Below are 12,897 nucleotides of genomic sequence, written 5' to 3' on the forward strand. Positions count from 1 at the left end.
GGGAGAGATGGGCGCTAAAACGGAGCGTTTGTGTGAATGCAGGTATATTCATGAGAAAATGTATTTGCATTAAAGCATGAAAAAATGTTGCAGTACATACAAAAACAATACAAGTATGGACCTGGAATTGAGCATGTTTCCTTTAAAACGTGTAAACATAGAAGAGGAAAACAAGATTGCAAATGTTAAGAGGCCAGGAAAGGACGAGAGGAAAAAAACACGAGTGAAGTTTCAAATGTCTTTTTCAGAGATGATTGCAGATGAAAAGGGGAAAAACTTCATCTCAGCGTTTCTTTTTCTTACTTTTCTCCATCTGTTTCTGTCACTTTCTCCCTTCCTGACTCTTTATCTCTCCCTCTCCCTCTCTCTCTCTCTCTCTCTCTCTCTCTCTCCCCGTCCCTCCCACCACATTTGCAGGGTTCATCCAAGTCGCGTTAACGCCCACTCACCTCCAACATGCTACCTCAGTTTCCATGGTAATCGAGTAGCGACCGTGCTACATAAATATATACTTTAACATTCAGCACTTCACAACTCATTAAGACCGTCCTCGGATGAGAGGTTCATCTCTCAGGGTGTTGTTCTTCTTAAAGGGCCACAACAATTACATTTAAATCTTTTTATTTTTTGTGAAGAAAGAGAAGCACGGAGAGCTCATGAACCTGTGAGGATGTGTGAACATGTAAAAATAAAAAAAATAAAAAGCTGGAGCCGCTCTACCGAAGCGTGACATGATGGTAAATGTGACCCAGGGGGAGATTTCATGAGTACAAGAGAACATTTTCTAGTTCACGACTCGTAAGAGAGTCAGAACAAAGCTTATTTGGGTATAAAAGCTCCGACGTTGCGTTCACAAAGTCAGTCTTAGCATTCATCAGTGTGTGAGGTATCCCTAACCTATGTGATATTAACCCTTTCAGACTCGCACTCCCTGCGCTCGTATTTTACTTCTGCTTCACCGGCTCCTGTATCTCAATGACTTTTCACATAAATGTTTTTATAGATTTTGTCTGAGAAGCCTTTATTCATGAAGGTCCTCTAAATGGATTAACATTTAACTTATCCTCACTTCTCAGCAGATGCACTCTACTGCTCCATCTTCACGGAATAATGAGGAGTATTATTCATCCTCGGTGGACATTAGTTATCTTTTTATCATTCTTGACTATTTTATTTCATCCTTGGATGTTTTTAGCTTCTTTTATCACTGCTTTGACCTATTTCTACCTTTTTTTTTTTGTTTGGTTGTATTTATTATTGGTATCTCCTCGTGGTGCCTCCTGTCAGGAGATAATGCGTTTTTGTGTGTATCTGTCTGTCTGTCCACGACTAATCTCGCATACTACTGGACCCATGAGCCTGATATTTTCTGTGCTCATTTCTGACTGTATGCTCCAAGACCTCTCGTAGTTCTGTTTATTCAGATTTTAGAAAAACCTCTTTTATTTACTGTTTTGTACCGTTATTGACTGCTAACTCCTCACTCCTCTTAACGGGCCAGGAGGTGACGCGAGTGATCAACAACTGCTTCAGTATCAAAAGGCATTTCCGCCAATCGGCTGGACTAAAAACAAGCCTTACTTTGTGTGCAAAAAAAAAATAACATCCGTAGAAATGTCTGCAGAAAAAAGCATCTGCAGAAAATCATTCCATACCCGATATTTTCTGATCCAATAAAGTTAGGCAAGCGTGTTCCTGGAGGTTTCTGCCTGTATTCTCTGTTAAATGAATATATACTGCTGTTGTCATCCTGATCGTCTATGCTGTCTATTCTGTACACACGACATCTATCACACATCTGTCCGTCCACGGAGACGGATCCTTCCTCAGCTGCTCTTCCTGATGTTTCTTCCTTGTTAAAGTATTTGTTTTTTGGGGGGACAGTGATATTCTGTGACACCATCGCATGTCATGAGTCTCAGCGGTTTGCTTGTTACACGTATGCAGAGAGTTTCAGACATAGCTTGAGGATTTTATAGAGATGAAATTAGATCCATGAAGATTTAATGGAGCAGAAGCTTGTGGATTTTGCAAAACATGTTTTTTTCTCCACGACCACAGAGCAGCTCATTAGGTCTTTATGGTGATTTGCAAGCTTAAAGATCTAGGTGTCTAATAAAAAAATGTAAATTTGGCTTGGTTTAAAAGTTTGTTTTAGTCTTCTAGCTTACATAAAACATGTGGAAGCCATGTTTTTTTATGTTTATTCCTTTACATAATCGTCATTTTGAGGTAATTGTAAAGAGATGTATGTAAGGATGTTAATGTATTCAGGTTATGGGGTCTCAAAGTTTTTGTGCATGCTTGTGTTGTGCGCAGCCCCGTGCCTGTTTCATGTGCCTGTACTTGTGTTTTTCTGTACTTTCTGTGGACATGTTTGGTTTATTTTTAGTGGGAAGGAAAAAATTGACTCTGCAATAGTGCAATTATTGAGCTGTAGTTCTATAAGTGGAGTCCCTCAGGGCTCTTTAAGTGAAGAAAATAGGCTAGTCGGTATAGAGGTTTTTCTCTAGCATTTCAATACGTGATCACATAACTCGTTCTACATATTCTAGGCATATTCTTTATGCAAAAGCCTCATGGATGTGGGATGAAAGTGAAATCCTTTTTGAAGAACACGGTACTCCTCTTCTGTTTACTCAGATTAGATCAGTCTTTGCAAATCTTCAACTTCTGGTTGTTTCATGAAGATTCTCTGTTGTTCATAATCAGCATGCTGTGCTCTAAAATCCTGTTTTTATTCAGTCGGTATTAACATTTCCCTTCATTCATGATCAGTAATATTTAAGGTATAGATGTGATGGTTCTTATATTTTCACTGATCTGCCCCTTGTCTCCAGGTGGTTTAGGACTAAATCTGATAAATCACGAATAATTGTATTGTTTTCATATATCTGTGATGTACTATATGCATATATACCATTTCGATTTGACCCTTTATTTCTTTTTCTCAGTTGTTTTTTTGCTTATTTCCTAATGTTTATCTGTTATACACTAAACCTTTTTTAGCTCGGTATTGAGAGGAACCTTGGGTCAACAAAACATCAAACGTTTGTTTCATTGATATTTAAAATCTCTGTTACAGGGCAGTCCTGTTCAAGACGACAGCATGAACACTTTCACTTATAAAGGACGAACAGCAGACTTAAAAGAAAACAACAAATCATTAGGAAAAGAACGTGAACGCTGTGTCGTCCAGTAACGAGACATATTCAGAGTTCAAATATTATTTAAAGCCGGTTTAAAAAGTTGTGCATGCTTATAGAATAATCCAGTTTAAAATAGCTGTAGCCTCAAAGCAAGATGAAGGTCCAAAAACTTTAAAAGCACTTTCACCAACGACGCAGCAGGTTTGAGGAATGACGTATATAATGTGTCTGCATGATCGAAGGCTGCAGCTATACTGAGAAGGTTGTTCATGTAATATGGCCTTTTACAGGAAAATGCTCCATTCGTCAGACAAAAGAACTTCTTCATAAGAACTGCAATGATGTGTGTGAATCGGAGACGACTCGTAACGCAGCATGATGTACCGGATGTAACATTTTCAAAGAGGATGAACTTCGATCTTGAGAAGCACATTGTTTAACTTCAACAGCATTAAGTGTCATTTCATTCATAGATTCTCTGAAATCGAAACAAAGGATTTCGCTTCACCAATAGATTGTTTTGTATAGTTTTCAGTTACAAATGATGTATTTTCTCATTTAATTAGGAGGACTTGTTGACTAATTCATCATCTATCTGAAATATGTGTGTTGAATGAATCTGGAACTGAAAATAAGATCAAAGAAAACCAAACGATTCATGGAGTCTGACGTAAATGTTAACGTGTCGACAGAACCCGTGTTTGAAAGTATTCAGGAGATTTTTTTAAGCTTTGAAACTTCACAATGTCCCACATGATCACACACACACAAAACCACAACTTGTTGGTTCAGCAAAGTAGTCAGACTGTGTCAGAAATTCACACACACACACACGCACACACACACTGCCGTGTCACGAAAACAGACTCATGCATGGAGAAGAAAAGTTGTGCACACACACACACACACACACACGCGCGCTTTCACTCTATCTGTCCCTTTGGAGCAGATGGCTCCACAGTCATAGCTGATGTTTCACACATCAATGAAGCACACCATGTACTCACAATCACTGAACACACACACACACACTCACACTCATGCCATGTAAGTCACAATCACTGAATGCACACACACACACACTCACACTCATGCCATGYAAGTCACAATCACTGAACACACACTCACACTCATGCCATGTAAGTCACAATCATTGAATGCACACACACACACACACACACACACACACTCATGCCATGTAAGTCACAATCACTGAATGCACACACACACACACACACTCATGCCATGTAAGTCACAATCATTGAATGCACACACACACACACACACACACACTCATGCCATGTAAGTCACAATCATTGAATGCACACACACACACACACACTCATGCCATGTAAGTCACAATCATTGAATGCACACACACACACACACACACTCATGCCATGTAAGTCACAATCACTGAATGCACACACACACACACACACACTCAAGCCATGTAAGTCACAATCACTGAATGCACACACACACACTCATTTCATGTAAGTCACAATCACTACACACAGAGAAACATGCTTGCACACGCACACATGGGTAACCGCACAAGCCCAGGCAGACCGGCCGCTACTGCTGAACACACACTCAGTCAGTGACGCACACACACACACACACACACTCGTGCATGTACAGTCACTTAGTCACACACGTGGACAAATGCACACACATGCACCAAGTGTCCTCATCAGCGCTAATTTATGGAGTGAGGAGCCATGTTGTTGACGACTCTCTCTCACACACACACACACAACTACACACACACACAACAGGTTTAAAGCATTAACGTCTCAGAGGCAGTAGGTTATCGTGTAGTATTGTCATGGGTGTTGTTAGGCCTCATGTCAAATAGCCGATAGCGCCTAGTGAGAATATTGCACCATAACCCTGCAGCTCAAGGACATTATTGCCTTTACAAGAGCATCAGCAGCACCTGTGGTTTTAATTGAAAGCACTCAACACTAAATAGAAACCTCAGCTGAAGATAATAAGCCAGACCACAGATAACTAGTCCCTTCTTTTACTGCAGGAGATGGATTTTTTTTTTTGTCCAAAACAAATGGCAACACTAACGACATCCGGCGCGGGAAGCCTCCAAAATAAATTAAAGAAAATATTACTTTCCGGGGGAAAATCACCTTGCTCATATGGAATTTCCACTTTTTGTGCCAAGTAGGGTGTATAAAAATCAACCTTATTTAACTCCCTGGAATCAATGTTTCTACAGCAACACAACTCTGGCCTGGCTGGTATCGGGAGAGGTGTGAAAACATTCCCCGACAGCTGGTGGGCCATCATGATTTAATGTCACCGTGGAGACGCTGGGAACTACGTGATTTATAAAAACACACGCATATAAACGCAAACCAGAGACATGATCGCACATAAGATGGAGAGCGGAGGATGCGCGTTGTTGAATGGTTTTTAATAAATTGAGACTTTGGACCACCCAGTGAGACGAGACGAGCCGACAGCAGGAATAGTAACGCAGGGAGAGACGCGGGCGACATGTCCCAAATATCTTTGGCACGCTCAAGCAATTAAGTTACAGAAAAGAAGAAAAAAACATTTGATTGATGGAGTTTATTTTAAGGAGGGGAGAGAAGAGGGTGATATCAACAAGCAGTGTGAGATGTGTTTGCTCTCTGCAGCAGCTAAATGCTCACCTGTCGAAACAACAGGAGAGACAAACATTTCAGGAAATGAGAATTGAGCCTGAAACGCAGTTACGACACGAAAAAAAGATTTTGTTATAAGACATTGTCTTTTCAGGCATTGAAGATGCAGTCAGTTAAAACAGTTTTTGTGCACTCAAATAAAAAAAATGACAAGGAAATAGAGTGTGTTAATACTTGCAGTGACACAAAAGTGATAAATATAGATAGCTTTATCATCTCAGACTTTTTGAATATATATGACTGGAGAAAGGTGGTGCCATTGCTTTTAAAGGTGAAGAATTGCCGTTGAAGCTCAGTTCATTTTCCTGTTTTTAAGGAATAAGAAGTCCTTAATTGATCCTTCTCTAAGCCCCGCCCCTTGCTGCTGCGCCATCGAGCTGTCAGAGCTACGTCACCGTGAAACCGTGGAGGCTAGTCTACAGATCACAGTGTGAAAGTGAACTACTTCCAACCTCTCCGGGTAACGAGTATCACTACAACACGACGTTTAACCGTGACGAGCTCCAAATCCACTCAACCAGCCTGAACATGAAGAAACTTTAAAACGATTGCATTAGAATATTTAAGATCATTGTCAAAACGCTTCTGCTCTGCATCATCACGCTCGTCACACAGCACGATGGGCGTGTTAATTTGCTAAATGTCACCATGTTGTAGTACACCTGTATACAAGCATCTGTATCTGTGATGTTTCTCTCCTCCTTTATTCAAGTCCTTCCTTTTAATTCGCTGTAGTATATTTACAATGTTTTAAATCTTAGTTGATCCTTTCAAAGTTGGCTTATGTTTTAGTTACAGGTTCACACCAAACCATGCTGCTGTGTTTTAAAGAATTTGAACATATTCTCCATTCATTCCAACACAATATGAAACTTTGCCTTTTAATTTAACTATTTTTTGGTTAAATTGACCTCTATATTTTTGCCATTTATGCGTTACGTCAAAGGGTTTTTCGTTTGTTCAGCGCCTGCTTTTGTCCAGAGTGACTTCAAATAAGTTCAACCCAAAATTCAACCCCCGTAGAAAAAAAACGAGTCATTAAAACCTGGAGTGTATCCTTCCCACACGCACAATTAATAGGTTCAGTGAAAGTTTTCCCATCCATCTCCATTTAAAGCCCATTACCAACCAATGATTCAATAATGGCTGCCTGGAACATAAAATAAATAACCCCCCTTGTGTTTATGTGATTTCTAATTACTAGTAAAGTTCTTCAAAGTGTATTTAAGGTAAGATGTTGCTCATGATTGAGAAAAAAGAAAAAGTTCTTTGCATAAACATAAAACTGAACTTGAGTCACTAGAGTTGAAAGAGAACTGTAGACACTCATCCATCCCACAGATCTCCACACCCTCGTACACTTTACGCTATTTTGGCTCCAGACTCGGCTGTTTCTGCTCACGTCTCTCTCATGCAATGATCGCTCTCTCTCTCTTATTCCCCATGCACGGAGCATGTTATTTGAATTTTTAAGACGCGACGGTTTCGTGCAATTTCATCAGCGCTAAAAAACTCGGAGATAAAATTAGCTCGGGTGTTTGAGGATCCAAGGTGACTGGTGATAGTCTTGTGTGGTAGTTGGCTAATTAAATCTCTTGATATGGCTTTCTATTCTTGGATTGGGTGACGCACAGAGTTGAAGACGTGCCTTTGAAAATGCCTGCGTTTCCTTGAGTGGGTAATTACAGAACATGTATTTATGGTATCGTGTTAGCGGCGGAAAACGTTACCGTATGTTTCATTTAACGAGTTTGAAGGATGTAACTTGTTAAAGGTGAGATAATGGCTTCATTAGTTTGTCATCTACTTTGTGAGGCATTAAGAGGACAATGTCTATTTTCGACTTTCCCTTTGACGGTCTTTAATAAGGATGTTGGATTCAACTATTGAGTGTGAGTTTGAAAGAACATATCTGAACAACAGAGAAGGCATTCAAGACTTTTCTGGGCTACTGTAGAAACATACAAACGTCTCATTGTAAGGTAACGAAAACAACAATTCTCAATTTCAGGTGATTGAGCACTAAAGGAAACAATATTGATGATATCATATCCCGTCTGCTAATAGATCCCCTTAAATGCTGCAACACTGTTCCTGTAATTTCTCAGCATTGTTACGTCAAAAGAGCCTTGAAACCACAGACTTTATATAAGAAGTGGACGTAGCCATCGTGACGTCACCCATTGGTTTGTGGACTTACGTTATGAAACCTTGAGTTCGGCATTTTCGTTGTTGCCATATAAGTGGCCATATTTGGACGGTGGAGGAGTGACGTAGAGACGCCGTATACGTCTCTGGTAGCGGCAGCGACCTGTCAATCACAGTAAGCCCCGCCCTAAAGCATACTCTGCTTTATGGTCTATTTGACTCTAAATGGACCATAATTTACAAAATGAACATCATGCTGTATTGAAGAAGACTTGAAACTAGAGATTGAGACCATAAACTCATGTTTACAATGTTTACTGAGGTAATAAATCAAGAGAGAAGTAGAGTCATTTTCTCATAGACTTCTATACAACCAGAGGAGTCGCCCCCTGCTGGTCAGTAGAGAGAATGCAGGTTTTAGACGCTTCCTCACGCTTCAGAACCGGAGGTTGCCGCCTGCTTTAAACAAACTCCAAACCTCCATACATCACATTTTCATGATTTAATACCTGTAGAAATAGAAACCAAATAGTAATCTCACACTCAGTAATCACATTACTGTTATAGCTTCCAAACGTTGCTGCTTTACTGCCCCGTATGTTGGGTTTATTTTAACCATGACCACGATCGTTCCCTGACATTAACCAAGTGGTTGTTATTGTAACCATATTGAAGGGTAATTATATGCACATCACGTAGGTGCAAGGCTATCATAAATATATATACTGTATATATATATATATATATATAAATATATATATATATATATAAATACATGAATAGTTCTATTTTCTTTCACAGACTTGTAAAAATGTAGCAGTGGTTTCTCCTACAGAATTACATTATTTTCTCCCGGATTACGGTCGCAGTTTAAAACACGTGATCATTGTCGTAAACAAAACTAAACGAAATGACTTGTTCATGATTAGGCAACACAACTAGTTTGTTATGTTTGGTAAAAACACAACATCCTGTGTTTCTTTGACCCCACAGGGTTACAAACAAACACAATCTTGGAGAAAATCTGTTTCACTCAAACGTAATTGACAGTTTCGTTGTAAAGGAACGTCATCATTTACGGACCGAGAGCTGTCAGCCAAACAAATGCACCCAAAACATGAACTCAGGTAGGGATTCTTTCAGCTGCCGCCTTACTCCCGACTTTGTTTTTGTGGAAGTGACCGCACTCTCCAGTCCATTAAGATATGATCCAGGATCTTTTATCAACACCGATAAGAGCCACACATTTTGGGCTCCATCAGTCTCATGAGAAAGCTGCAATGTGCCCAAAGGCTTGAAAACACTTCTTGCAGGTGTCAGCACCTCCAGCCACCAGACTACAGTATGAGATATAGCCTGTTCTCATAATACCAGTATTTTATAATATATTCATGCTTTTTGTTGTTGTTGCTATTTTAATAACGACACAAAATCAAACAGCACTAACGGCTGCGGCTGCAGAGCACTTCAGTGCAGCTGCAGGCTCTATTGTGTCCTTCTAGTTAATTGCAGACTAAGTCCGATGCATTGCTGATTTCACTCTCGCAGACCTACAGCCCCGTCATCTCACCGCGACGTGCCGTCGTAATGTATGATCTATGGCCCTTGTTAAAAGTATTGACATGAGTAAAAGTGAAATATGATCTGACGGTGATATCGCTCGAGGCAAAAGTGGCCACACGCTGAAAGACAGAACAAAGACAACGTGCAGCCTGCGTTGAAATTATTTTAATTTATTCTTAATGATGATTACATGACTCTAATTATGGTTATTCTTGCTAAAACAGGCTTTAAAGAGATTAAAGTTGGTGTTTGAAATAAAAAGCTATGATGACAGTGAGTCAATGTGATTTCATTTCTTGTAAAGAAACAAGGAGTAGCTGCTGCTTTATGTGTAATGAGCCTACTGTAGCGCTGCCCTTACACAACCTCTTGACGTCTCATCTGATGTCTCTCTTTGAAGCCTGTAGGAATCTGTTTTTGGTTTTTTTTGGCGCGCCTCTACAAGGACTCGCTGTAATTATGTTTGCCTGTAACGTTCAGGGAGAATGAAGTGCAAGCTTTAGTTGGAGTTTAGATTATGAGGAGGAAAAAGTAAAGAAGCCTCTGACTCATCTGGCCGCCTCAAATCTTCCCACACAGCTCCAGGAGGGCACGAGTTAATGCTCTCAACTCATTTTCATGATGATTTTAATCAAACAAGTTTAGGGTTTTAATTTGTCACCAAAGTAAAACAAAATTATAATACACCAGTATTTTGACTTCAAGAAGTGCCTAATCAGATGGGTTTTTTTCTTATTATATTTAGCAGCTCATTAAAATTTGTTGACAAGGACGACTTGTGAATAGATTAGTTTAAAATATACCAACAACAATGTGCTTAAAACTGAGGGAACATGTGGCTCCCGCATGTGTTTGAGAGAGTTTGTGTGTGTCATGTCAAACTAAAGGATGGATGTAAAGAGGAAATAAAGAAAACGCTCCTGACTTCTCGCTGACATCAAACATCGAACACTTAAAAGGAGCCAGAGGAGCTTTTAGTGTGAGAGGAGGGGACCCCACCCCCATCTGCAGCTTTCTGCCTCCAATACCAAGTCAATTAACCAAATGGCAGTCGCAATTAATTAACTCGGCAAACACAGTGATTAAGGAGCTGCCAATCAACGGAGTGGGAGTGGTTTAAGTCATGCGGATTTAGAAGTAATGACTTTCTGGCTTTTCATGAATGCAGGGAATTTAAAAATACATGCACTCTGCATTAAAGTGGATTCATGTTCTGTTAAACGCAGGTAGATTCAAATGTAGTTCAAAGATCTGACTCCCTGAAGACAGTCCCAAACTTTTCAAAATAAGAGCACTTATTCGGGGCCCTTACCGTGTTTCTCTGTCCGTTGGTTCCTATTGGTCCTCTGAACACCCCCTTGATGCTCCTCAGCTGTCCGTCACGCAGGTGGGTGGAACTGATCACAATGTAGTAGCACGCCATTGCATTTCACTGGGTTTCGTGGACTTAAATGTCTATCTGGACTTTTGAAGAAAAGAAAGAAAGTCTGCTTCTTCTTCTTTCTGGCTCAAGTCTCTCCGGCTCTCCTTATTGTTGGCTCTCCTCTTGTTTTATAAAGTAGAGGAGGGACAGAAGAAATAAGAAAAGGAGGAGTTTCTCCCCTCCTCTCCTCCACCACTGCTCTGATTTATTCCCTCTCTTCTCTAAGTTTTTGAATGTTTCACTCTTCCTTCTCTCCCCTTAGCTTCTGTCTCTTTTTAAATATTTCACCCTCTTTCTGCTCTCATCTTCTTGTTGTTGTCTAACTGCTTTTTTAAATTATTTTCTCAAAAAGAAAAGAAAAAAATCTTGCCTCCCTCTTGGTCTCCCTTTTAAATATTTCTCCCCTTAAGTCTTTTTCTCTCCATATGATTTGCTCCCATCTTTCATTCATCAATCTTTCCTTGTCATTGACTCCCTCCCTCCCTCTTCCCCTCTCTCTCTCTCTCTCTCTCTCTCTCTCTCTCTCTCTCTCTCTCTCTCTCCCTCTTTCTTGCTGAGTCGAAATTTCTTCCCGAAATCTCAGCCTCTCATTGATCAGTCTTGCAGTTCCTCTTAACTATCTCCCGTCCGCTGCCTCGCTCTCCACACTCCGCAACCTCTCCACAACCCTCCCTCTTCTTTGTCTCTGTATCTCCCCTAAGTGTAAGGGAGGGATACTTTTTGTTTTTTTAATTCTTCCCCCTTTTCTCTCACTCTCTCCCCGTCTCCTCTGCCTTTGTTCCTCTCCTCGTCTCTGTTGTTTCCTCTCCTTGTTAGTGTGAAGAAGAAGAAGAAGAAGAAGTACTCAGTCTTCTCCTCCTCTCTGTCAGAGCCGGCGTGCAGCTTCCTCCTCAGATGCTCCGCTCGTCTCCTCGGCTGCGCTGCATGTGTCCTCTCTCCTGCCTCCTCCTCTCTGCTGATCTCTTGCTCCGTGGCCAGCAGAGTGGTTTGCTCCTCAGTTACCCGCGGTTACCATCTGCCCTTTTAACGCATGGAGTGCTGACGCTTGCTCTCTCCTCCCTCCCTCCCTCCCTCTCCATCCCTCCCTCTCCTTCTGTCCATCTCTCTCTCTCTCTCTCTCTCTCTCTCTCTCTCTCTCTCTCTCTCTTTCTCTCTCTGCCTCTTGCTGTCTTTCTTCTCTCTTTAATCATCTCCCTCTCTCCCTTCCTTCCCTCCTTTTTCCTCTCGAGCCGAAGGAGACAAGCTCCACCTACTGGTGAGCAGGAAGCCTGCAGAGAGGAGAGAGGGGGGAGTAAAGATGGAAAGGGAGTTCTTTAATACCACCCATCTGTGGAAAAAAACTGTGTTTTATCAGGCTTTACATGGAAATTAAATTAAATGGGATTATACAACCACGGAGCTGCTGGTGATTTAGTGTCTTGCTCAAGGGCACTTCAGCTATGTCAGTTTAAATCTGGCTCTCCTGCTGTCATGATGGTCTTTAACTAGAGAAGAAGAAAACACAAATACTAAACAGAGAGTCAAATAGAATATATGGAGGCTCATTGACGCCAAGAAAAAAAGAGTGAGGCATGAAAAAACTAGAAATACTCACAGTAAGTCAAACTTAGTATTGATTTAGTAATTTAATAATTTCATGCCCTTTTTTTGACAATTAAAAATTAAAACTGTCGTCATGGGAAAACAACAAAAGCACAAAACAACCTGTTATTACTTTCTTTACAACAAAGCGTGTGACTTTAACTTTCCTAAACGTAACCACATCATTGGCAGATCAAAAGTCATATCAACTCAGTACATATACAACTTATCTTCTCACTTAACTTACTACACTTTCACAACAACAAATCTACCTTTTCATGCACACTATTCTGAATTGTATCAGCGTAATCTAAACAGCTTATTCCATTTGGATATTCCCTGTTGT

General features: G+C 40.5%; 1 protein-coding gene across 1 annotated transcript in view; it reads right to left on the bottom strand.

Annotated features, from left to right (window-relative positions):
* The window catches only part of LOC116379180 (uncharacterized), a 59,039-nt gene extending 47,280 nt beyond the window's left edge, over positions 1 to 11,759 (bottom strand). Inside the window, exon 1 of the mRNA XM_031841123.1 lies at positions 10,860 to 11,759. Within this exon, the coding sequence (XP_031696983.1) occupies positions 10,860 to 10,970 (111 nt within the window). The 5' untranslated portion in view covers positions 10,971 to 11,759. The remainder of the gene's footprint in view (positions 1 to 10,859) is intronic.
* Between the last annotated feature and the right edge of the window lie 1,138 nt (positions 11,760 to 12,897).

This window comes from Anarrhichthys ocellatus, unplaced genomic scaffold (assembly GCF_004355925.1).
Source record: "Anarrhichthys ocellatus isolate YVR2014 unplaced genomic scaffold, GSC_Weel_1.0 scaffold3, whole genome shotgun sequence".
NCBI lineage: Eukaryota > Metazoa > Chordata > Actinopteri > Perciformes > Anarhichadidae > Anarrhichthys > Anarrhichthys ocellatus.